The 26451-nt window shown below is 38.6% G+C and overlaps 1 protein-coding gene across 1 annotated transcript in view; it reads left to right on the top strand.

The window, feature by feature from the left end:
- Window positions 1–26451, top strand: part of RNF123 (ring finger protein 123) — a 112355-nt gene that overhangs the window by 28655 nt on the left and 57249 nt on the right. Inside the window, exons 10-20 of the mRNA XM_051986466.1 lie at window positions 932–1063; window positions 1304–1412; window positions 1564–1668; window positions 5860–5985; window positions 6092–6184; window positions 6700–6773; window positions 7981–8098; window positions 9182–9281; window positions 9603–9664; window positions 9998–10069; window positions 13779–13899. Of these exons, the coding sequence (XP_051842426.1) occupies window positions 932–1063; window positions 1304–1412; window positions 1564–1668; window positions 5860–5985; window positions 6092–6184; window positions 6700–6773; window positions 7981–8098; window positions 9182–9281; window positions 9603–9664; window positions 9998–10069; window positions 13779–13899 (1112 nt within the window). The remainder of the gene's footprint in view (window positions 1–931; window positions 1064–1303; window positions 1413–1563; window positions 1669–5859; window positions 5986–6091; window positions 6185–6699; window positions 6774–7980; window positions 8099–9181; window positions 9282–9602; window positions 9665–9997; window positions 10070–13778; window positions 13900–26451) is intronic.

Genomic DNA, 26451 nt, shown 5'->3' with positions numbered 1-26451 from the left:
TACAGAATAGAGTGGGCTCTAGACCATAAAGGAAAGAGGATAATTAATCCAGATTGGATATATGGAACTTTAGTCTCTGTCTTTTATAATACAGTTGTCTGGGTCACTTTTGTTGCCATTCTGACCTTTTGGCTCATAGGAACCCAACATCTTGCACCCTTGATGTTCTGAGAGATATCTGTCTACTCATATCCCCCAAACCCATGACACATGTTCTTATGTGTTTTTCATTCATCCATGCATGCTTTCGATCATGTATTCATTTTTCAGACAAGCATTTCTGGGGTGCTTAATATAAATAAAGTTCTGTATCATCTGTTGATAATGATAACTTATAAGTCTATGGTATATTAAGATTTATAGAGTTCTTCACAATAACCCCTTGTGTTAGGTGTGTTAAATATTGTAAATTTATAAAATGAGAAAACTGAGTCTCAGAAAGTTTTAAGTGTTAGAGCCAGAACTAGAGCTCAGATATTCTGCCTCTTAAGTCTTCCTCATACCATACTCCCTTTCTATAGCTCATAAACTTTAAAGAAAGGTTTACTCAACATGAGAGAAATTAGATTATGTCATGTTCTTTGGTAGCCAAACAGCTATCCATGTTAACATCCATTCCCCCAAAGGTGATTTAGCCTGAGGTTCTCAGGTGTAATCTCAAACTTTTTAATGAGCCTAGTACTAGTGTGATTCTATCCCTTTGCTCAGCCTTCCACCTTTTTCTTTCTGCTCTCATCTAAATGGCTATGATTTGGCCAATAGAGCTATCTGTTTTAGTCCCTGGCTCTTCCTGGCTATTGCTTTTGTTCTCAATATAATTGTAGGTAGAAACTATATCTTATTTAAACTTTACATCCACCCTGATAACTTTTCTAGTGCTCCAAATGCTTCAGGTACTTAATAAATGCTTGGTTTTATTTTTCTGTCCCAGGAATGGTGTCTCTCTGGGAACTGCTTTTGACAACATCACCAGGGGCTCTGGAATGGCTTATTTCCCAGCTATCAGCCTCTCTTTCAAAGAGTCTGTTGCATTCAATTTTGGCAGCCGGCCACTGCGATATCCTTTAAAAAAGCAAAATAAAACAAAAAACTCACAGCAGCAAGTTGGGGGGCCCCCGTAGCCACAACTTTGGAGAGCTTGTTGTTGCAAAAGGTTTGAAGCTCTTAGATTGTCTGTTGAACATTTAGACTCAGAACTCCTGAGCCCCTGTTCATTTCCTAGCTTGGCTAGCAGGAAGGTTCAAGGTCCTCTCAACCTTGTGTACAGAATGGTGTTTCTCACTTAACTCCCTGTTACATATCCGATAGAGGGTTATCGACCCCTCCAAGATGCCCCTACTACTGGCCTCGTTAAGGCTCAAAAGCTTCTTGGTTACCTGAAGAATGTCCTGCAATTGGAATTGGACCCAGAGGTGAGCTTTTGGACTAGGCAATGAATGGTCTCTGAAGCTTGAGAAAGCTAGATTTATTTCCAAATAAGGAATTAGACCCAAAGGGGATAAAAGAATGAAGGCTAAAGGTCCATTCTCTTGGCTCCCACCTGATGAGCTACTCTTTTTGCAGGAAGGGAAGCTTGTGGAGAGGGAAAGTTCGACATGGCAGCTTCGGGGAGAACCCACAGTATTGATCACCATGGCACACATCTTCAACTACTTTGCTCCACTCATGGTGGGTGCCACAGACTTTCAGTCCTTTCCCTCCATTTCTGATGGTCCCTTCCTCCTGAGCTTGACTTTGGTGACTCAGTTTGTGAGTCTGAGGGGGTGCTGAATGGTGAGAGACTCTCATACTTCCTTTTAGGAAATATCAAAAGCTCCTTCCACCTCATTTTCTTCTTATGGTTTTGTCTGACCTCCTTGGGGCCTTACACTGTGCCTTGTGTGTCATAAATGTTTAAAAACTGCTAATTTGAACTATTAATTATCTTCCTTTTCCTGGGGGAAATGGTGTGCATAGCCCTTCAGTATTTTTGTTAGACCATAGGGTCCTAAGTGGTAGAATTAAAGCTCCGGAGTTGAAAGGGACTTTGGAGTCTATAGACCAACCCTGTTGAGGAAACTGTAACCCAGGGAGGATGAGTGACTTCTCCAGCATCACGCAAGGAAAAAGCGTTAAAGACAGCATTCAAAACCCTCTTGTCTGCCTCCATCATCAGTACTCTCAGCTCTACTCATCTTCATTCACTGGAGCTCTGAGGGGTTTGTGTTACCACATTGTAGGCTGCTGGTAATGAGGCAATGAGGTCCATGCCTGGTGCTCTGCAGAACTACTAGAATGATTCTTAAAGAAAGGCATGACCATGTTTCTCCCTTGCTCGGTGACCTCTGGTGCTTCTTTATTTCCTCAGGATAAGATGTAAACTCCTCTGGCTTTGTCCAGCCATCCCAACCTGGCCCCAGCCTTTTTTTTTCCAGGTTTGTTGTGCATTGGTCTCCACCACATAAGCCTTCTTGCTGTTGCTCATATACAACAGTCTTGATCCCATCTCCCTGTCTTTGTACAAACTGTCCCTCATGTTTGGGAGTATGCTGTTTTCTCATTTCTGTCTCTGAGATTTCTTCAAAGCTTAGCTTGTCAGCCTCCATCTATATGAAGCCTCTACTGATTCCCCCAATCTATCTTTTATTTTGTGTATTCTTCAGTTTGTACATATTAGATCCCTGACAATGCCAGGCAATAGTAGGTATTTGATAAATGCTTGTTGATTGACTGATTTATTTTTTTAGCAAAACTTATCAATATATATCAACTATGTAATGTTATGTAGTATTCCACAAGCATAGTCATCCAGCTCTGCAAAGAAGGAGGGGAAGTACATTAGCTCAGGCCATCTCAGAAACAAGCTTGGTCATTACAGTTACAAAGCATTGAGCTTCATGTTTTTTTCTTTTTTCCATTTACATTGTTGTAACAATTGTATATATTGTATTTATCATCTGTCAGTTCATTTTAACAAATATTTACTAAGGCACTATGCTGCAAAGAAACAAAAATAACTACTTGCCCTCATAATCTTTCCTATTTTCTTTACCCAAGTCCCACTCTGATACCTACCTTATCATAGCATGGAAATTGTTAGGTTTTCAAAGCTTATGCCAAATTGTTTAGTCCTACTAAACTATAAGGGCTTCATATATATGAAGTAAGTGATATATTGCTTGTTGTCTGAGGACTAGCCTAGTCAAATTTGTAAACTCATCATCAAAGAGTTGACTGTCAGGTCATGCATAATTGTGTTGGGGAAGAAGAGGCTATGGTCACTTGTACAGTGATCTGCTGAAATATGGAGGATTATACTTTGTACCAGTGGAATAGTATTCATATCAGTGAAATCACAGATCTTTTGAAATGTGGATGGGATGAACTCACCTATAAAATGGAAGCAGATAGAATAAATCAGAAACCAAAACCCAGCAATATGTTGTTTACAAGAGAGATGAACTTGAAACAGAGATACACACAGAATTAAAAAGGAGGCTGGAGCAGAATCTGTGATGCTTTAGCTATAGTAAAAAAGGCAAGGATAGCAATCACAGTCACAAATCTCATAGCAATTACAATCTCAAAGCAAACATAGACCTAATTAAAAGAATCAGGGAAACTACATTTTGGTGAACAGTACTACAGACAATGAATTAATATAAAAACAATTTACAACAGGTTTCTCTGATAATGGTTTCATTTCTCTACTGTGTAGGGAATTGATTCAAATTTATAAAAATAAAAGCCATTCCCCAGTTGATAAATGCTCAAAGGATATGTACAGGCAGTTTTTAGATGAAGAACTCAAAATGGTAGTTATATGAAAAAATGCTTTAAATCACTATTGATTGCAAGATTACCTCATACCTATCAGATTAACTAATATGACAGAAAAAGAAAATGACAAATGTCAGGATTACGGAAAAATAGGGATATTAATGCACCATTGGTGGAGTTATGAACTGATCCAACCATTTTGGAGAGCAATTTGGTTTTGTTTGTTATTAAAAATAATTCAATTTGGGGCAGCTAGGTGGCGCAGTGGATAGAGCACCAGCCCTGAAGTCAGGAGGACCTGAATTCAAATGTGATCTCAGACACTTAACACTTCCTAGCTGGGTGACCCTGGGCAAGTCACTTAAATCCAATTGCCTCAGGGGAAAATAAATTTAAAATTAAAAAAAAAAGCAATTTTTATTTTCAAAACATATGGACGGATAATTTTTCAACATTGATCCTTGCATAGCCTTGTATTCCAAATTTTCCCCTTCTTCCCCCTTCCCCCTCCCCTAGATGGCAAGTAATCCAATATATGTAATTATATTTGTACAAGAATATGCACAAGAAAAATCAGATCAAAAAGGAAAGAAAATGATTAAGAAAACAAAATGCAAATGAACAACAACAAAAAGAGTGAAAATATTATGTTATGGTCCACATTCAGTTCTCACAGTCTTCTCTCTGGGTGCAGATGGTTCTCTTCATCATGAGGTCATTGAAACTGGCCTCAATTCTCTCATTGTTGAAGAGAGCCACATCTATCAGAATTAATCATCATATAGTCTTCTTGTTGCCGTGTATAGTGATCTCCTGGTTCTGCTCACTTCACTCAGCATCAATCCGTATAAGTCTCTCTAAAAATCACCCTGCTGACCATTTTTTATAGAACAATAATATTCCATTACATTATATACCATAACTTATTCAGCCGTTCTCCAATTGATGGGCATTCACTCTGTTTCCAATTTCTTGCCACTACAAAGGGCTGCCACAAATATTTTTGCTCATGTGGGTTCCTTTCCCTCCTTTAAGATCTCTTTGGGATATAATCCTAGTAGAAACACTGCTGGGTCAAAAGGTATGTAGTTTGATAATTTTTTAAGACCAATTTGGACCTACATCCAAAGAATATAAAAGCGTGCATACCCTTTGACCCAGCAATACTTCTGTTAAATCTATATCGTAAAGAAATCAAAAAAGGAGTATTCATGTGAAGGATAAGGACTTATACAGGCAAAAATTTTTATAGCAATTCTTTGTATTGGTAAAAAATTAGAAATTGAAGGCATGCCCCTCAATTTTATTGTGCTGTAAGAAATGATAAGGGGAATGGTTTCAGAAAAATCTTGTAAAAAACTATATAAATTGATGCAAAGTGAAGTGAGCAGAAGTAGAACATTGTATATATAGTAATTGCAATATTGTAAGGATCATCAGTTGTGGAAGACTAAGCTACTCTTATCAAGACAGTTCCAAAGGACTAATGATAAAAAATGTTTTATCCATCTCCAGAGAGAGAACTGATGAATTCTTGAGTATAAAATAAAGTCTATTTTTTATGTTCTTTCTTTATTTTTTTGAATATTGCTAATAAATGTTTTACATGATTTCACATGTATAATTATTATCATATTGTATGTCTTCTCATTGGAAGAGGAAAGGGCCTCAAGGAGAGATTTTGGGATTCAAAATTAAAAAAAAAAAACACCTTAATAAATAAATAATTATTGTGAGGAAATTATGGCTAAATTATATTATTTATATATATTTATATATAATATGTATATATATATAATTAAATATATAAATTATATTCAAGTGGCAAAATTTTTTAAAATAACTTTTAATAGTTATATTGTTTTCCAACTAAATATTTAAGTGTCTGAGGCTCAGAAACTATTTCTTATATTTCTTTGTATATACTTGAATGCCTGAGACAAGGTTGAGCACATGGTAGGCACTTCAATAAATGTCTGACTCTGAAGCAAATAAGAGCCCATTACTTAGAAATGCAGGAATATAATCTCCTCAGCCATAAGTGCTGCTGGGATCTAGGTGTTCAATTTGTATTTACCTCTCTTCCTCTGTTAAATGTAGTGCAAAGTATACTTAGTAGAAGATGTCCTCATGAAATTTCTCCTGGGCATTCTGGAGACAGATGGGTCAGAGGAATCTTATCCCCTTATCCAGCAGCTCCTGGATCTAATGTGGCTCCTCATGGAGGTGAGTTACAAAATTAGAGAAAGTTTGAGCTGGAAATGGATCAACAGGCTCTGGGTGGATCCACTTTTCCTCTTTGGGTTCCACCTGTGTTTTTTCCTCCCCTCAGGATTATGAAGTACAGGAATGCCTCAAGCAGCTGATGATGTCCCTCCTCCGAGCCTACAGGTTCTCCCCCATTATCCCAGACCTGAGCTTACAGGTGAGTGGACACAGAAGCAGGCCCTGAGTCCAATGAGAAGGATTGTCTGGGGTTTCCTTGGGGTAGACCAGGTTTGTGACCAGTTTAGTATCGGGGGGTTGCAGAAAGGGGCAACATTGAATATTAGTGTCCATATTCTGAGCTGTCCTCTGGGCAAACATTCTCTCCAAGACCGAGTCCTGGATTTCTTTGCTTGATGTCCCCTACTGCTAGCCCCTGCTCTTTTGCCCTGCTAGCCAAACTTCTTTAATTTTAATGATGATGATGCTGATGTTATGTTGTATGCCAGACATTTTGCTAAGGGCTTTGCAATGATTATATCATTTGATCCTGGCTATTATTACCCTGATTTTACAGATTTTATAGATGAGGAAACTGAGGCAAGCAGATCTCACATCCACTTTGTGCCTGAGGCCAGATTTGAACTTAGGTCTTCCTGACTCCAGTTCTGGTTCTCTATCCACTGTGCCACTTTAGTTGCCTCCAATTTTATTTAATTCTCTCTTCATTTCTAGATGCATTACCTTCGTCTTACCATCGCTATCTTGAAGCATGAGAAGTCCAGGAAATTTCTGCTTAACAATGTCCTGTATCCTTGGTTAAAAACTCATTCTCACTCTATTCCCTGAGCTCAGTAGGGAAATAGAGATAATGATTGGTTTCATTGGTACCCTGGGAAGAGTTTAAAGCTAGAAGAGGAGATGGGCTTTGGCAGATTGGCTGAGCAGGAGATAAAGGAAAAGAATCAGGAGATGAAAGTTAAAGTCAGATCTGTTTACATCCTTAAGTGCTTTAGAAAAAGTGTTCTTTGAATGTGAGTTTGTTTTTTAGGCAGATTTCTAACATATAGAGTACGAACAATGAAATTAATGTTTCATTATGAAACATCAGAGAGCACCCCTGGGTTCTTTTTCTCCTCTTCTGACACTATTGCTGCAGGATGGGATAGTATAGGTATGAGGCCTATTTTTTGTTTTGTTTTGTTTTGTTTCCTGAGTTGCTGGTTCCCATGCTGATGGTGGCCTGCTATTGATGACCAGAAATAATCTGTCCAGGCAGTCATTTTCTTCCAGTTTAATGGAACTTGCCTTAGGTTGGGAATCTCTATAGGCATAGCCCCTGGAAACCCAAGGGACCCCTGAAGCCACACAGAGGCCTTAAGGAATAATCTTCATGTTACTTTTTTCATTTATAGAATGGGGCTGATTAATACATGCCCTACCAGTTTCCTAGGATTTCTGTGAAGATGATCAGGGAGATATAAAGGTTGTAAAAATGTGTACAAATGTGAGGGAAGGATTGTCTAGGAGAGTGAAAAGAGTTAGGAAATCTATTTGGGAAACAGGAGTCAGAATCACTATGTAAACATTAGAAATTTTTCTTTGGTAGCCTCCTGGGCAACAGGGCCTTTCTCTCAGCCATTATCCTGGCCACAATACTTCTGATTATCTTACCAAACTATTGCTTGTTTGGACTTAGAGTGGGATCTTTCTTTGAAGGTTGATATTCTTTGAATATGATCAGAAAATCTTGAAATCTGGATAACCCTTAAAATTCAAAAGAATAGAGAGAGTTCAGGCATTGTGATAAACCAACAGAGAAAATTTGTTTTTTAATTTAGGGTTGTCCCCTATGTCTCTAAGCTCACATGATGTTCCACCTCAGATGAATTGTGGTTGGGATGGGAGGCATGGGAGGAGCCAGTGCTGCTGCGGCTGAGCTCGGGGAGTTGCTGTGTACTATACATTCAGACCATATCAGATTCGGGCCTAATCCCTTAGCCATCCTTCCTACAGCTTCGATGTGCTCCGCTCTGTGGTTTTCTTCTACATCAAGAGTCCCTTACGAGTTGAGGAGGCCGGCCTTCAGGAGCTCATCCCCACTACGTGGTGGCCCAATCGCTTCAATAAAGAGGTAGATAGCTGCCTTCCCACTCTTGCCAGGCCAGAGTGAGGGGTGCTCCTGGCTGGGCAAAAAGCCTTCTGTTTCTCTGGACTTTTGATAAGGAAAGCCAAATGGGGATCTTCTTAGAGGATGCCTCATGAATAGCTTCAGAAAGAATCCTGGCCCTCATACCCTCTGAGCCAGCCAGAGGATCTAGGATCTTAACCTTTTCTGTTTTCTTTTACTCTGCTATCAGGAAAATTTTAAAAATGACAATTCTCCCTCCTCCCACACACACATTCCCCCAGACCACTGTGGGGGTAGGGGTGCAGAGAGAAGTTCATTGGTTTAGAAGATGGGAAAAGAATCCTGTTCTATCCCATTCCTCTGTCAAGGGGAAGTTAAAGACTTGGAGGAGGTCTTTGTACTTTCAGTAACTGGGGAGTAAGCAGGGGTGACCAAGGTGAAGAACCACTTTCAGCTCCCTGTCTTCTGTCCTAATTTCAGAGATTCTCCTAAGAGAGAGAAGAGTGCTGCTCTGTTAACCAGGGTTCTAACACTTAATTTTCTGTTGTGTGTAGACCACTAAACTGATTGTATTTTTTTTTACTAAGTCCAGGCTGCTTTTTTAGGAGGAGAATTTTTGCTGATTATGAGTGAAATGCCATCTATACACATATATTCTGTATATACACAGAAGAAGAGTGTCTTAGACAGGTATTTATAGGAAGGCACTCTAGGGGGGATATCATGAGGCCCATGGGGAGTCTTGCTGGATCTTGCTTTCTGACCAGTTGGATGTAGAGCTTTAGAGCTTTGACTTAAATGAGGGCTCCACTGAGGCTTTTTCCAGCTGGTTTAGTGAATGGTATGACCCACACCGGGACCAGGAGCCTGTGGCCCTGCTGGGTTGGAGAATCCTGGCAAGGCTGATGCCGCTACCTTGCTTATGGAAAGACGAATCAGTCCAGTCAGCACCTTTAGGCACCATTATAGTGGAGGTGTACCTTCCCTGTCTTGAGCTGGGGGAATCCAGTTCTGAGGCTACGTGTGTACCTGCCCCTCCTGAGGTCTCAGTCATACTTATGGGGGCCCTCTCATTCCTTACTTCAGGGCAAGGAAACTAAGGAGGTGAAGGAAGAGAGTGCTGAGGAACGGTTGAGACGGCGGGCGTATGAGAGAGGTTGCCAAAGACTCAAGAAACGAATTGAAGGTCTGACCATTATCTCATTTTTCTCTCCTTATGGCAGGTGCTAGAGGAGCTGCAGGGGCCATTTCCTCTGTTGAGGAAGATTTTTTACCTCTTCTGTTATCTTGTTTTCCCAATCTGCATAGTCTTGTCCCCACTCAAGTATCCCTCCCATCTTAGAATCTGAGAGTTGGGGAGTATTTTCTGATCTGTGCCCAGAAGGGCTAGCTGGACTCCTGACTGGGTATAATCATGCCCCCCAAGAGGACCAGGGCTACTGCTTCACTCTAAGACGGGAGATAGCCTTTGCTGCCAAGGCTCTGATGGTCTGCTTTCCCCTTTCAGTGGTAGAAGATCTCCAGGTTCAGATCCTGAAATTACTGTTGAATAATCAAGACCATAATGGGGTAAGTAGGTCTACACGAGGGAAAATAATAGTACTGGAAAGGTCCTTGGGGCAGAGAAAGTCAATTATCAGGGACCTTAGTACCCAGGATGGGGCGCCTAAACCCTAAGAGAGGGAAGAAGATTCACACATCTTGGTAGAGATAGGACCTAGAAGGTGCTCTGGGAGCAACCTAGCCGGGTCTTGTGCATGGTGTGCATTTGGGCCCGTTTTGTAGGAGGGAATACCTTATATGCTCCTGTGGTTGGTTGGTAAGTGGGCAAAAGGCTGAAGACCATCGATTCCCCTTTCCTGGCTGCATCTTGCTGCCAGTCCAGCTTTACTTCTCTCCCAGGGTGAAGCTTCCAGATACATTTTTCTCAACAAGTTTCGAAAGTTCCTGCAAGAGAATGCCAGCAGCCGAGGGGTGAGTGGTCTATTCAGGCAGGGGAGTACCTGCTCAGGGGGGTGGGAGTGGAAGGCCCTCCCATTCTTAGGCTACCCCGGGGACGAGCCAAAGGACGTTTTGAGCAGCCCTGACAAGACTATTGCTTGAGCCTCAAAAAGACATGCCTGGCACAGAGCTGGTTTCCAGGAGACAATGCAAAAATCAGAGAGTGGGAATTTCCAAAATTTGACTCTGCTCTTAAATGTAACCAGCAGAGACCATAATAAATCACATTTCTTGTACATTAAGATTTACGATGTATTTTCCTCACAGATCTATAAGGTAGACAGTGCAGGTATTCTTATCCCCTTTATTAATGAGGAAGGGGATGATTAGAGAGTCTGATAATGATTTGCCCAAAATTATATAGCTAGTAAGTGGTAAAGTTGAGATTCAGGGATTCAGGTCCTCCTCTGACTCTAGGACCAGTTCTGTTTCCACTATACCATGCTTTAGACTTGAGATCTAGCTAACTGCCATCCCCTCTTCCATTATCTCCCCTTTTCTGTCCTCTCTCCTTCCTTCCTTTGCCATGTTCATAGTGGTTCTTTGTGAAATCACTGTCCTCCTTAGGAGTCAGTCATCAAAAGAGAAAATGGTTCATGGATTACTCTAGACCTAGAACAGGAAAGGGTTTTATTTTGATTTGAATTTTTAAAATTTAGAACTTAACACTAAATAAAATGAACATTTCCCTATATAAAGTGGAAAAGTAAAAGAAAATTGTACAATAATGTGAATCTCCATGATGTAGAATTTGCTTTTCCTTTTAAGAATATAATAAATTCAACATGCAACTTTCAAAGCTGTTCTTGTCTGTGTTTCCTTATGGCCTGAAAGGGACCTCAGAGGCCATCTAGTCCAACACCTCTGTTTTATAGATGAGAAAACTGAGTCCCTGGGTCCACAGGTCATTAGGGATAGAGGTCATCTGACTTCAGGGTCTGTCTGCTTCCTACTACCCCATACTGCCTCTCCTTGCAGAGCAGAGCCAAGTTCTAAGGGAAGGACCTGCAGTGTGGGCCTGGCTGCTAAGAAGAGGTCCAGATTTGTTAGTGATTTACCCACTTCACGGAGATAAGAGATCAGCATGGTTTAGTGGATAAAGAGCCAGCCTTGGAGCCAGGGTGGCCTGGGGTCAAGTCCCACCAAGGACACATTCTGCTGGGCTAGTCATTTAACCATTCAGTGCTTTAGGCAACTCTGGCTCTAGGAAAGAGACCAGCAGTGTTGGTAGAGAGACTTACCTCACCAGGAAGGGTTTTATACCAGAGCAGTCAGAGGTCTTACTCCTCTCCCTGTCCCCAATAAATGGCCCATGTAGAGATCCACTCCAGAAGCTCTGGGTACTGTTGGTTTTTAATCAGGATTTTGGCAGCCTTTCTTGCAAACTCCTGGACTAGGAGTTCACAGGGATGCTCTTACAACTTAGCTATATAATCACGGTCAAACTACTGAGTCTCTATAACCTATTTTTTCATCTGTACAATGGGAATAGTAATACCTACAGAAGTCCTCACAGGGTTATTGTGAGGATCAAAGGAAAAATATACATAAAATGCTTTGTAAACATCAAAGCACTGTCTACAAGTCAGCTATTATCCTTATAAATGAGGGTGAAGTCATGCCTCCTGTTCTAGGACAAGTTCCTAGAGGTCTGGCCTTTGTGGGGAAGAAGCAGGCCCTCTCTGATGACCTCATCAGGAGCTTCCATTTGGGCTCTAGTGTGTGTGGCACCAGTGGGAGAGGCCAGGTGGGAACCACTTTATTGTTTGCCCTCCAGTCCTGCTCCACCAAGGCTTCATTCTTCCTTTGGAACCTACCGGGGTTTCATTGAAATTCTGGGTACAGAGTTAGGGTGTCGGTAGAGCTGGGTTGAAGCATTTTGATCTTAAAGTAATAGAAACTGTTCCCTGCTGCTGAACGATGCAGTATCAGATTTATTAGATGCTTACTATGTAGATACAATTATTAATTTTGCAGTGCTAAGAGAAGACAGAGTACAGATTCTACTTGTTTGTTGCCTTCGAGGAATTTATAATAGTAGGGAGGACAAAAAAAGAAACACATAACTATAATATGCAGGGATAGGAGTTAGATGCTTTAGAAAAGGATAAACAGAATTCTCTGTAAGGCTCCTGGGGGAAAGGTCACAAGCAGCCAGGGTGAAGGCCAACTTCCTGGTAGAGGCAGCATTGGGATAGATCTGCAGAGCTCAGGTAGGAATTAAATGGGTGAAGAGGAGGAGGAAGAGCGGGCATTCTTGGCTCAGGGGACATGGCGAACAAAGGAAAGGAGGTGTGAGACCCAGTAAGTGTGCAGGGACAAAGTAGTTTAGTTTCACATAGCTTTGAGAGAAATGACAGAAATTAAAGCTAGAAAGGTAGAGACAAAGGAGCTACAGTTAAAGAATCATGGGATTTGGTCCATTCAGTGGCCTTTAGGAAGTTACTTTACTTGTTGAGAGTTTGATCTGGAAGGCCCAGATGGACAAATCCCAAATGCTACTTGTATGTGTTCTCAGTGGCCAGTAGGGGCAGATTTGGAAGCTTAGCACTACTTTATCTGGGATAGGATAGTTTTACTTTATAGGAATTTCTAATTACTATGACCAGTTTCTTCATCTGCACAGTGGGAATAATTTGTTCAGTTTTTTCCAGTCATGTCCAACTCTTTGTGACCCCATTTGGGACTTTCTTTTCAAAGATACTGGAATGGTCTGCCACTTCTCTAGGTCATTTTGCAGATAAGGAAACTGAGGCAAATAGGATGAAGTGATTTGCCCAGAGTCACACAGCTAAGAAGTGTCTGAGGCTGCATTTAAACTCAGGAAGAGGAGTCTCCCTGGCTCCAGGCCCAGCTGCCACCTAGCTTCCCTGGTAATAGTATTACCTCTTGTGTGATTTCTGAGCTTGTATTTTCTCTCCCCCTTATAAATAAAGGGAGGAAAATACCTTTGTGGTCTAATACTTGTAAAGATCAACAAGCATTAATTGTCTACAACATGCTTGACACTGTGCTGGGGATCTGAGACAAAGACAAAAGGGATCACGCCCTCAAGTAGCTTAGGGAAACAGCTTAGGGAAATGGAACATGTGGCTTAGAAAGGAAAAGAGAAGTGAGTGCTTAGAGAAGGCGTCCAGAGATAGTGGTAATGGAACAGGTTCTGTGCACCAGGCCTCTGAATTGTGAGACCAAGAAGCTCCAGGTTTGGGGCCTAGTTGAGATTTCAGGGATCAGGGAAGTTTTATTAGAGAATTTAAGGGTAAAGAACTATGGGGTCAAAGGTGAGGTAGCCTGGAAAAATTCTAAATAGAGGAGTGAGTGTCTTGGGAAGCTAGCCGTGAGTCAGAGCCTGGCCTCCTCCACACCCTGGTGCTGGGGATTCCTGAAGGGCAGAGCTGTATCTCAGCCATAGAACAAGGCCATCCTCATTCCCTGGCTTTCTTTTCTCCTACCCCTGGCTGTGCCAAGAGGAGGAGCTCTCAGTATGTGGACATGGCCATCTAATTGATTACTGCTGCCCACATGGCTGGGACATGTCTTGGGAGAAATGGAAAGCTTTGAGAAGTGTTGCCCTGGAGATACAGGTGTTGCTGATAGAGGGGAGCACGTTAGTGGAGCTGCTCTTGGGAAGGACTAGGATCATAATTGATAGCAAACCATTCTCTTCTCTGCTTCCCTTTAGAACCTGACTGTTCTCTGCCCACCAGAGTACATGGTATGCTTTCTGCATCGGCTGATCACGGCCTTGCGGTACTACTGGGATGAATACAAGGCTTCAAACCCAGCAGCAGCATTCAGCGAAGGTAAGCTGATGGGGAGCCTGAGTCTTCTGGTCTCAGTTGCATTGTAGAACCATCAATAGTTGTTTTTTTAGCCATGCATTAATCTTCCAGTTCCAATGAAATAGTCAAGTAATCTAGATTCTGCACCTGTTAACTTGTAAACTAGGTCATTGGGCTTAGTGCCCTATTTCAGTTTCAGCTGAGACTTTCAGAGAGTTTTCCTCTTCTCCTCTGAACTCCCTGTTCCCTCAGATCATCAAGTGGCAGTCTTCAAAGGAAAGGGTCAGGCCGAAGACCAAACAGTAGTACTTATTAATACCTTATCTCACAGATTGCCAGTAACTCTCTCTGTCAGACTTCTCCCTTATTCCTGGTTCTGTGCTATGTCCCTTACCTAGTCCCTCAGGTGACATGTGCTTAGAAAGGGCATTGTAAAGGGACACACACATCCTATAAGACAGAAAAATAGTCCTTGTGCTTCTGAATTCAGTCAGCAAATGTTTATGAAGATGGGCATCCAGTTATCTGCTTTTTTGATTTATCTGGGTTTTAATTTTTTCAGGTTACTGCAAATTATAATTTATCTTTTGTGCATTTAACTCTGCTTAGACCCACAGTGAGTAGAGAGGGGAGACTAAGGCCCTTTTGGTCAGAGTGATCAGATTTTATGGTTCACTTTTCTGTGAAGTAGGAAAACTCTGGATTTAGATGTGAGAGTGTGTTTCAGTCCCAGAATTGCTATTTATTCTGCATGACCTCAACAAGCTGCACTATCTATCTGTGCTCAGTTCTGTTCCCTATCACCTAAGATGATCAGACCAGTGACATTCTTTCCCTTAATAACATGTTTTTATTATTTTTTCCTACTTAGTTGTATTTTATTTTTTCCCAATTCCATATAAAGATGGTTTTCAACACTCACTTTTATAAGATTTTGAGTTTCAAATTTTTTGTCCTCTCTTCCCTCCTCTCCTCTCCTCACAACAGCAAGCAATCTGATACAGGTTACATATGTATAATCATATTAAGAATATTTACAAATTATTCATGTTATTAAAGAAGAATCAGATCAAAAGGGAAAAACCACGAAAAAGGAAAAAACCAACAAAAAAATCCAATGAAAATAGTATGTTTTGATCTGCACTTAGATTCTCTAGTTCTTTCTCTGGATGTGGATAGCATTTTTCATCATGAGTCTTCAAATTGTCTTGGATCATTTTACTGCTGAGAAGAGTTACGTTTATCTTAGTTGAGCATCACATGATGTTACTATTATTGTGTACAATGTATTCCTGGTTCTACTTATTTCATTCAGCATCGGTTCATGTAAGTCTTTCCAGGTCTTTCTGAAATCTGCCTGTTCATCATTTTTTATAACACAGTAGTATTGCACTACTTTCATATATCACAACTTGTTCAACTATTTCCCAGTTGATGGGCATTCCTTTAGTTTCCATGTATAAATTTGACCATTTATTAATTGGGAAATGACTAGTACTCTTATAAATTTGACTCAGTTCTGTATATATTTGAGAAATGAGGTCTTTATCAGAAATACATGTGTATTTCCTAGTTTAAAAAAAAAAAAAAGAAATTTTAGGCAGTGGATAGAGTGCCAGCCTTGGAGTCAGGAGGACCTGAATTCAAATCTAGCCTCAGACACTTAATATTTCCTAGTGCGTGGCCTTGGGCGAGTCACTTAATCCTAATTGCCTCAGCAAAAAAAAAAAAAAAAGTTTCCTATTTTCTACTTTCCTTCTAATCTTGGTTAAATTGGTTTTATTTGTGCAGAACCTTTTTAATTTAATGTAATCAAATTTCTCCATTTTGCATTTCATAATTTTTCTATCTCTTATTTGATCATAAATTCTTCTCTTCTTCATTGATCTGATAGGTAAACTATTCCTAAATCTCCTAATTTGCTAATTATGTTTAAATCATGTATCTATTTTGACTTTATCTTAATATGTCATGGGAAATGTTGGTCTATGCCTAGTTTCTCTACCATATTATTTTCCAGTTTTCTCAATTTTTATCAATTAGTGACTTATCCCAGAAGATGGAGTCTTTGGGCTTATCAAAAAGTAAATGACTATAGTCATTTACTACTATTTCTTCTGTACCTTTTCTCTTCTACTGAGCCACCATTGAATTTTTTAGCTAGTTCCAAATAGTTTTGATTATTGCAGCTTTATAATGTAGTTTTAGATCTGGTATGCTTAGAGCACTTTCATTTCCATTTTTTGTTGTTATTAATTAATTTTGTTGTTAATTCCCTTGATATTCTTGACCTTTTGTTCATACAGATGAATTTTGTCATTTTTTCTAGCTCCACAAATTAATTTTTGATAGTTTGGTATGGCAAATTAATATAGGTAGAATTGTAATTTTTATTATATTAGCTTGGCCTACCTATTTTTCTAGTTGTTTAGGTCTGACTATATTTGTGGGGAAAAAATGTTTTGTGGTTATATTCATATAGTTCCTTGGTTTGTCTTGGCAGGTGGACTCCCAAGTATTTTATTTGTTCAGTTATTTCAAATGGGATTTTTCTTTCTTTCTTTTGCTGCTGGGTTTTATTGGTAATATATAGAAATCTTATGATTTAAGTGGGTTTATTTTATGTCCTGCAACTTTGCTAAAGTTGTTAATTATTTTCAAGTAGTTTTTTAGTTGATTCTCTAAATATATCATTATATCATCCTCAGAGAGTGATAGTTTTATTTTCTCATTGCCTATTCCAATTCCTTCAATTTTTTTCTTCTCTTATTGTTAAAGTTAGCATTTCTAGCATAATATTAAATAATAGTGGTGATAATGAGCATCCAACTTTCACTCCTGATCTTATTGGGAAGATTTCTAACTTATTCCCCTTACATGTATTGTTTACTAGATACAGCTTATTATTTTAAGAAAAATTTGCTTATCATTTTAAGGAAAACATCTTTTATTGCTATGATCTCCAGGGTTTTTAATAGGAATGAGTGTTATATTTTGTTAAAAACCTTTTCTGCATCTATTGAGATAATCATATGATTTCTGTTAATTATTAATATGGTAAATATTCATCTGTTTCACTTAGATTGTCAGATTTATTGGTATATAGTTGGGCAAAACAGCTCCTAATCATTGCTTTAATTTCCTCTTCATTAGTGGTGAATTCACCCTTTTCGTTTTTGATACTGGTAGTTTGGTTTTCTTTTTTCTTTTTTTTTAAATCAAATTAATCAAAGGTTAATTTATAGTTTTTTTCACAAACTTAAAACCATCAGTTAGTTTTGCTTATTAATTCAATAGTTTTATTACTTTCAATTTTATTAATTTCCCTTTTGATTTTCCAAATTTCTATTTTGGTATTTAATTGGGGAGTTTAAATTTGTCCTTTTTTTTTTTTTTTTTTTTTTTTTTTAGCTTTTTTAATTGCATGCCCTATTTATTTATTTGTTCATTCTCTTTTTTATTCATGTAAACATTTAGAGATATAAAATTTCCCTTAAGTACTGCTTTGGCTGTATCCCATAAGTTTTGGTATGTTGTCTCCTTATTGTTGTTCTCTTTGATGAAATTATTGTTTCTATGATTTGTTTGACCTACTCATTCTTTAGGATTAGATTATTTAGTTTCCAATTAATTTTTAATCTTTATTTCCATGGTCCTTTATGACACATAATTTTTTTGTGTCATGATCTGAAAAAGATGCATTTAATATTTCTGCCTCTCCACGTTTGATTGTAAGGTTTTTATGCCCTAATACATGGTCAGTTTTTGTGTAAGTTATATGTACTATGAGGAAAAAGGTCTATTTTTTATCCCCTTTCAAATTTCTCCAGAGATCTATCATACCAACTATTCTAAAATTCTTTTCACTGTCTTAATTTCTTTCTTGTTTATTTGCGGTTAGATTTATTAAATAAAGAGAGGAGAAGATTGACATCACCACTAGTATAGTTTTGTTGTCTATTTCTTCCTGGTATTCACTTAACTTTTCTTTTTAAAATCTGGGTATTATATCACTTGGTCAAAATATGTTTACTATTGATATTACTTACTATTTTAGTAAGATGTAATTTCCTTCATCTCTTTTGATTAGATCTATTTTTGTTTTGTCTTGAGATTAGGATCCTTAATCTTTTATTTTTACCCTTTGTGTTTCTCTCTGCTTCAGTTGTCTTTTTTTTTTTTTTTGTATATATTGTAGGATTTTTGTTTTTAATCCATTCAATTCTCTACTTTCATTTTATAGAAGAGTTTATCCCATTCATAGTTATACTTACTGTGTATTTCCCTCTATTTTATTTTATCCCTTATAGTTATCTCTTTCCTTTCAAAAGGTCCCTCCTCACCAGCTTTTTGCTTCTGACCACTGCCTCACTCAATCTGTCCTCCCTTCTACCTATCTCCCCCATTTTCTTTTCCCTTCTTCTCTTATTTCCCTATATAGTAAGATAAAATTTTAAACTGAGTGTATATGTTATTACTTCTTTAAGCTAAATTTGATGAAATTAAAGTTTAACCAGTGCTCACCTCTGCCGTCTTTCCCTCTACTGTATGTAATGTCTTTTGCACCTCTTCATGTGATATAATTTATCCTTTCTTTTCCTCTTCTTCTAATACAATTCATTTTTCACTCCTTGTTTTTTATATTATCACATCAAAACCAACTTACTTCCACACTCTTATAAAATTATATTATATATACATATATAATATTCTTCTGCCATAATAGAGATATGTAGTTCAAGAATTACAAGTGTCAGCTATACCAGATCTAAAATTATATTATAAAGCAGCAGTTACTAAAACCATATGGTATTGGCTAAGAAATAGACTAGTTGATCAATGGAATAGGTTAGGTTCAAAGGACAAAACAGCCAATAACTTTAATAATATAGTGTTTGATAAACCTAAAGACCCTAGTTTCTGGGATAAGAATGCACTATTTGACAAAAATTGCTGGGAAAATTGGAAATTAGTATGGCAGAAACTAGGCATTGACCCACACTTAACACCGTACACCAAGATAAGGTCAAAATGGGTTCATGACCTAGGCATAAGAATGAGATTATAAATAAATTGGAAAAGCATAGGATAGTTTACCTCTCAGACCTGTGGAAAAGGGAGGAATTTATGACCAAAGAACTAGAGATCACTATTGACCACAAAATAGAAAATTTTGATTATATCAAATTGAAAAGTTTTTGTACAAACAAAACAAATGCAGACAAGATTAGAAGGGAAACAATAAACTGGGAAAACATTTTTACAATCAAAGGTTCTGATAAAGGCCTCATTTCCAAAATTTATAGAGAATTGACTCTAATTTATAAGAAATCAAACCATTCTCCAATTGATAAATGGTCAAAGGATATGAACAGACAATTTTCAGACGAAGAAATTGAAACTATTTATAGACATATGAAAATATGCTCCGAATCATTATTAATCAGAGAAATGCAAATTAAGACAACTCTGAGATACCACTACACACCTGTCAGATTGGCTAGAGTGACAGGGAAAGATAATGTGGAATGTTGGAGGGGATGTGGGAAAACAGGGACACTGATACATTGTTGGTGGAATTGTGAACACATCCAACCATTCTGTTGGTTTGGAACTATGCTCAAAAAGTTATCAAACTGTGTTTACTCTTTGATCCAGCAGTGTTTCTACTGGGCTTATACCTCAAAGAGATACTAAAGAAAGGAAAGGCACCTGTATGTGCCAAAATGTTTGTGGCAGCCCCATTTATAGTGGCTAGAAGCTGGAAAATGAGTGGATGCCCATCAATTGGAGAATGATTGAGTAAATTGTGGTATATGAACGTTATGGAATATTATTGTTCTATAAGGAATGACCAGCAGGATGAATACAGAGAGGACTGGCGAGACTTAAATGAAGTGATGCTAAGTGAAATGAGCAGAACCAGGAGATCATTATATACCTCAACAATGATACTGTTTGAGGATGTATTCTGATGGAAGTGGATCTCTTTGATAAAGAGAGCTAATTCAGTTTCAATTGATCAAAGATGGGCAGAAGCAGCTACACCCAAAGAAAGAACACTGGGAGATGAATATAAACTGCTTGCATTTTTGTTTTTCTTCCCAGATTATTTATACCTTCTGAATTCAATTCTCCCTGTGCAACAAGAGAACTGTTCAGTTCTGCACACGTATATTGTATCCAGGATATACTGTAACCTATTCAACATGTAAAGGATTGCTTGCCATCTGGGGGAGGGGGTGGAAGGAGGGAGGAGAAAAATCGGAACAGAAGTGAATGCAAGGGATAATGTTGTAAAAAATTACCCTGGCGTGAGTTCTATCAATAAAAAGTTATTTAAAAAAAAAAAAAAAGAATTACAAGTGTCACTTTCCATGTAGAGTTGTAAACAGTTTATCCTTCTTGAATAACATGTTGTTTTTTTTTTCCTTTCTTGTTTACCTTTTTATGCTTCTGTTCAGTTTTGGTCTTTTTATCAGGAAATTTTGGAAAATCCCCTTTTTCATTGGATGTCCATTTTTTTCCATAAAAGATTATGCTTAATTTTGCTGGGTAGTTGATTCTTTGTTGTAGTCCAAACTCCTTTGCCTTCTGGAATATAGTATTCTAAGTTCTCCGATCTTTTAATGTAGAAGTTCTTAAGTCCTGTGTAATCTCCTGACTCTGTATCCTTGATATTTGTATTGGTTCTTTCTGTCTTCCAGCTGTATTTTATCCTTTTTTAGGAAGTAATTGGTAGATTTTTTCAATGATTATTTTGCCCTCTGGTTCTAGAATATCAGGGCAGTTTGCTTTGATTATTTCACCTGGATCTTTTTTTTTTCCCCTCCAGGTCATTAGTTTTTCCAGTGAGATATTTTACATTTTCTTTTATTTTTTCATTCTTTTGATTTTGTCTGAATGATTCTTGGTGTGTTACAGAGTCATTAGCTTCTACTTGCCCAGTTCTAATTTTTAAGCAATTATTTTCTTCAGTGAACTTTTGTACCTTTTTTTCCATTTGGCCAATTCTACTTTTTAAAGAGTCGTTTTCTTCAGTCAGTTTTTGTCCTTCCTTTTCCAGGTTGTTGACTCTTTTCTTGCATACCTCTCATTTCTTTCTCCAATTTTTCTTCTATCTCTCTTATTTGGTTTTTAAAATAACTTTTGAGCTTCCAAGAAGACTTTTTGGGCTTCTCTGTGACTTTTCCCATATAAACATCTTGACATTGTTGTCCTCTTTTGAGTTTGTGTTAATTAATCTTCCCTGTTACATAGTAATTTTCTGTGGTCAGGTCTCTTTTCTGGTTTTTGCTCATTTTTAAAAACTATTTCATGGCTTTTAAAGTTAAGTTCTGCTCCTGGGGCACAGGAGCACTATCCCAACCTTCTTGTGCTGGGGGCCAAAGTCCTTGTCACTGGTTTTCTGCACTAGGGCCTCAAGGACTGGTAGTTTGTCCACTCTTTAGGATTACCCATGTGTCTTGGGCCTTGGGTTCCAGGCCTGGCAATCTGCCTTCTGGAGACTTCACAACTGGCCCATTGTGTCATGACCCGATAAACCAGCACTGAGAGGCGTTAGGCACTGATCTGTGCTGTGACAAAGAGTATCCTGCTACCTTGTCTGGTTACTCCCTGCACTAGTTCATGCACATCTTTAACCCAAGTGAGACAGACCTTTCCTGATATCCTAAGTTTTCTTAAGCTGGAAAATTATTGCACTCCATCTTTTATAGGTTCTATTATTCCTGAATCTGTTTGGAGGCTTGATTTAATATTGCTTCTGAGGAAACCTTCCTGATTTTTCTCCACCATCTTGCTCCATCTCAGAGTAGAATTTCTTAACCCTTTTTTTTTTTGTCATGTACCCCTTGGGCAGGTTAATGAAACCTGCGATTCCCTTCTCAAAAGAATGGCTTAACACACACACACACACACACACACACACACAAAGAACTTTTGAACCACATGATTTCCAAGGTCCCTTCCAAGCCTACATTCTCTGAATCTGTGAACTCTCTAGGCCCTATTGTCCAAGACCACACATACTTGTCAACTCCGTGGTAATGGATAGGGGAGAAAGGGAGAGAGAGAGAGGGAGAGGGAAAGAGAAAAGATAGAAATCTAGGATGACTTTCAGAATCAACTGGGGCATGGCTCTTATTTTTTATAAATTTGATTCTCTATGTTTCAGAAATGAGGCCTTATCAGAGAAACTTGCTTCAAAATTCTTTTATATTTCCCCTCCATTTATTCTCTCTCTCCTTTCCCCTTATGCCTTCTCACTTGTTTTTTTTTTTACTGACCAGTCCCTCACTCAATATGCCCTATCTTTTATTACTCTCTTCCCCTTTCTATATCCCATTCCCCTCCTATTTTCCTGTAGGGTAAGATAATTTAGACTCATATTGAGTATGTACCAAAACATACAATCAAAGGCTATTTATTCAAACTTTCTTAAGCATCTTTTTTCCCTATTTTAAAAAATGTTTAAAAATTTTTTATATTAACTTTTAGGTTATATATGTACATTCATTTTTAAAACATATTTCCATGAGTCAGGTTGGGAGAGAAAAGTCAAAATTAAAGGGAAAAATCATGAGAAAGTAAAGAAACTAGAAGAAGAAAAAAAGATGAAAACAGTATGTTTTGATCTGAATTCAGTCTCCATAGTTCTCTCTGTGAATGTGGATGGCATTTTCCATCCAAAGTTATTGGAATTGCCTTGGATCACTGAATTGCTGAGAAGAGTTAAGTTTATCATAGTTGATTATCACACAATCTTGTCAAGCATCTTTTTATTCACATTATTTCTATTTCAGGACCCTATGATAAATTCTATCACATTGTAAATTGTAGTGAATGATCATTGGCTTTTAAAGTTCTCTTCACAATGGCTTTTGTTCTTAATTGCTTTTATTCCTAAAATATCATTGCTCCCATTCAGAGCTTGCTGCTATTGTAGCTATGCAAAGCTTCTAAGGTATATTGACATCCTTTTCTTGAGTGAACTAGAGGGACTCTTTTACTACCATCACAAGGAACTTCCACTAGGACTCTGCCCTTCCTTGTCTCTCTAGGGCCTTAGGAAGCAGTTCAGAGCAATTTATTTGCTGCCTTTCTTCTAAAAGTTGTAAAACAACAACAACAACAAAAAGCAAATTTCAGGACAATATAAGGAAATACTAGCAATTATAAAGCTATCCCAAGTAAAGTGAGCTGCCTTGTGAAGTAGTGAATTCCCCATCTGCAGAAGTCTTCAAGTAGAGGTTAGATATACACTAATTGGAATTATAAAGATTTAGAGTGAATTAGTTGCCTTTGAGTCTACTTTTAGCTATGAGGTACTGTAAAACATGATACTCACTGGAGATTTTCTCATGATTTGTTGCTGGCAAACCAGGGAAAAAAACAAAGTGGGTTTCAGAGATACACCAGGATCAAATTTGTGCCTAATAAGAGAGATCCGAGAGCCCTCCTGGGATGGCAACTTCTTATTTATTTCTAAAATGCTTTTCTGTCTTAGTCACAGTTTACTTCTAGTTGGATTCTCCAGATGCTCCAAATACATAAATATACTTTTGGGATTTTTAGTCACCCTAACCTGACTTATTCCTACCATCTACCCCCTTCCACTTTTACTCATATGCTCCTGAAAGGAACTAGAGGAAGTCATACAACCTTGCTGACTAGATATACTGTGAATGTTATATCACTTCAGGTGGTCTGGAGTAAGGTAATCTTTTTATTTTCCCTAATTAATCTCCTATCTTACTTCCCACAGAAACTACTCCAAATCTTCCCTTTTTTTCATCCTTATTCCTCCGCCTTTTTTCTTCACTGAGGATGTTACCCCATAATTTACTGAGAATATTGAGGCCATTTACTGAGAACTTCCCTGAGGCAATCACATTAATAACTTGCCTGGGGTCACACAGCTAGTAAGGGTCAAGTATCCGGTTCTTCTGACTTGAGGGTTGGTGCTATATCCATTATGCCACCTAATTGTGCCCTCTCCCAACTTCTTTCAAAATGCCTGTGTATCTTTAATGTTCTCCTTTTCTTAAGCATCTGATTATCAGAAGGCTCTTCTCCTTTTTTGACCAAGCCCTTTATATATGTCCTTAATCACATCCTCTCCTGTCTTCTCCATAAGATTTCCCCCACTTCTGTCTCTCTCCTCTTTCCCCTCTTCCTCTTTCTTTCTTTCATATCTGTCCTTAGCTGTTGATTCCTTTCCTTCCACCTTCAAACCAGGTATCCCAGAGGTTTAAAAAACTTTGTTTAGATTGTACCATTGCCTCAAATTATCATCCTATATCTCCTTTCTTTTTCTCAGCTAAACTCCTTGGAAAAGCAAAAAAGTTGCCTGCATTCATTGCCTCCTTTTTTCTTTCACGTGCTGCTCAGCCCTTTGCAGTTTGCTTCCTGACCTCATCACTCACCTGAAACTGCTCTCTCTCAAGTTATCACTGATTTTTAATTGCCAAGCCTGGTGGTTTTTTCTCAGTCCTTGTTCATGACTTCTCTGCCACATTTAACCTCATTAACCTTTCTCCATCCCTGCATACTCTCTGGGTTTTCATGGGGCTCCTGTCTCTGATCACTGCCTCAGTCTCATCAGATATAACGTGTCCTCTAACTCTAGGTTTTCCCAAAGGCTCCATTCTGGATCTCTTCCCTTTTCTCTGTCCTTTCTTTCTCCTGATGACTTCCTCAGCTCTGGTGAAGTTAATTAACTCTATGTGGATGACATCAGGGAGGCAGAACTAGCTCCAGAACCAGAGGGCCTGGGTTCAAATCCTGTCTCTGACACTTTCTACCTTTTGATTTTAGGCAACTTCTTTACCTTCTCCTGACTTTGGTTTCCTCATCTATAAAATGAAGGGTTGGTTTAGATGTCTTCCGAGGTATCTTTCAGTTGGAGATCTGTGATCTTAGGATCTTTTCTATCCAGTCAGGAGCATTCTTCCTGGGCTAATAAATTCAGTGTCACTGACTGCCTATGAGACACAATGACCCGGCCCTGGTCTTCCCATTCCTGTCATTCAAACAAAATACAACTGGGTATTTTATTTATGGAAATTACTCACTTGGACAGGAACCAGAGAAGGCATTAATAACAACATTTTTTTTTTTGTGACAAGGAAAATGTTAAAAATACGAACTTCCTTAAGAATAAAGGATTTTGGCAGCAGTACTTACCTTCAGTCAATGATTGTGCAAATTAAATGCTTTTTATATGTAGGTAAAATAAAAGCTAGACTGTACCCCTTTCCCAGGGAGCAGTGTTACTTCAGAGTAATCTGCTGCTGAAAGGGAATAGAATGTAGGACTTGGAATCAAGTGGGTTCAGATCCTTCCTAACAATTACTAAATGGGTAACCCTCTGCAAGTTATATAAGCTCTCTGGCCCTTAGCTTCTTCACTCATAAAATAAGGCAGTTGAACTAGATTGGCCTTTTAGGTACCTTCCAGTTCTAAATCTATTATCCTGGCAATATCAAGAGGCTACTAGTGGCCTGACATTGGATTAAATGCTAGGAATACAAAAAGAAACAAAAGGCAACCTCTGTCCTAGAGGGACTAACAATCCAGTGGGAGAGATAATATGCAAACAAGCTACATATGAGCTAAGTAGTACATAATTAACAGAGGGAAGACCCCAGAATTACGTGGGATAGGGGAAGGTATACTCTAGAAGGTGGGATTTTAGTTGGGACTTAAAAGTCAGAGGGTTCAGTAGTCAGAGCAGAGTAAGGAAAACATTCTAGGTACAGGAGACAGCCAGAAAACATAGCTCAAGCCAAGAAATGGAGTGTCTTGTTTGTGGAACAGCTAGGTCAGGGTCACTGGATTAAAAAAATAGGAGCTAGGTTATGAAGGCTTTGGATGCCAAATAGCATTTTGTATTTGTGTCTGGAGACAATAGAAAGCCACTGTAGTTTATTGAGTGGAAGTGCAGGGTTGGAAGAGACTTGAGCCAAACAGACCCACTTATAGCCTATTGCATTAGTTCAAATGTGAAGTGATGAGGGCCTGCACCAGGGTGGTCTCAGGAGCAGAGAAGAGAGGGGGAGATATTACAGAGCTGAAATCAACAGACCTTGGCAAGAGATTGGAAATGGGGACAGAGATAGTGAGGAACCAAGAGTTCAGTGGACTGGAGAGATAGTATTACCTATTATAATAATAGGGAAGGTGGGGCAGAGGTGTTAGGAAAAAAAAAAGAGTTCTATTTTGAATGTAGTGAATTTAGGATGTCCATTGGCCATGTGATTGAAGATTTCTGCAACATAGTTAGAGATGCAATATTGGAGGTCAGCGAAGAGATTGGGATACACGTAAAAGTAGATTTGAGAATCATCAGCATACAGATGCTCATTAAATCTGTGGGATCTGAGAAGATAAGCAAGTGAAGTAGTGTAGAAGAGAAGAGAAGAGAATCCAGGACAGAACATTGAAGTACACCTGTGGTTTGGGGATATGATGTGGAGAAGGATCCAGTAAAAGGAACAGAGAAGGAGTAGTCAGTGAGGTAGGAGGAGAAACAGAAGAGCAATGTCCTGAAAACTTAGAGAGAGGAGAGTA

The sequence above is a fragment of the Antechinus flavipes genome, chromosome 1 (assembly GCF_016432865.1).
Source record: "Antechinus flavipes isolate AdamAnt ecotype Samford, QLD, Australia chromosome 1, AdamAnt_v2, whole genome shotgun sequence".
NCBI lineage: Eukaryota > Metazoa > Chordata > Mammalia > Dasyuromorphia > Dasyuridae > Antechinus > Antechinus flavipes.
Note: the sequence above shows the minus strand (reverse complement) of the source record. Positions and strands in the feature narration are given on the sequence as shown.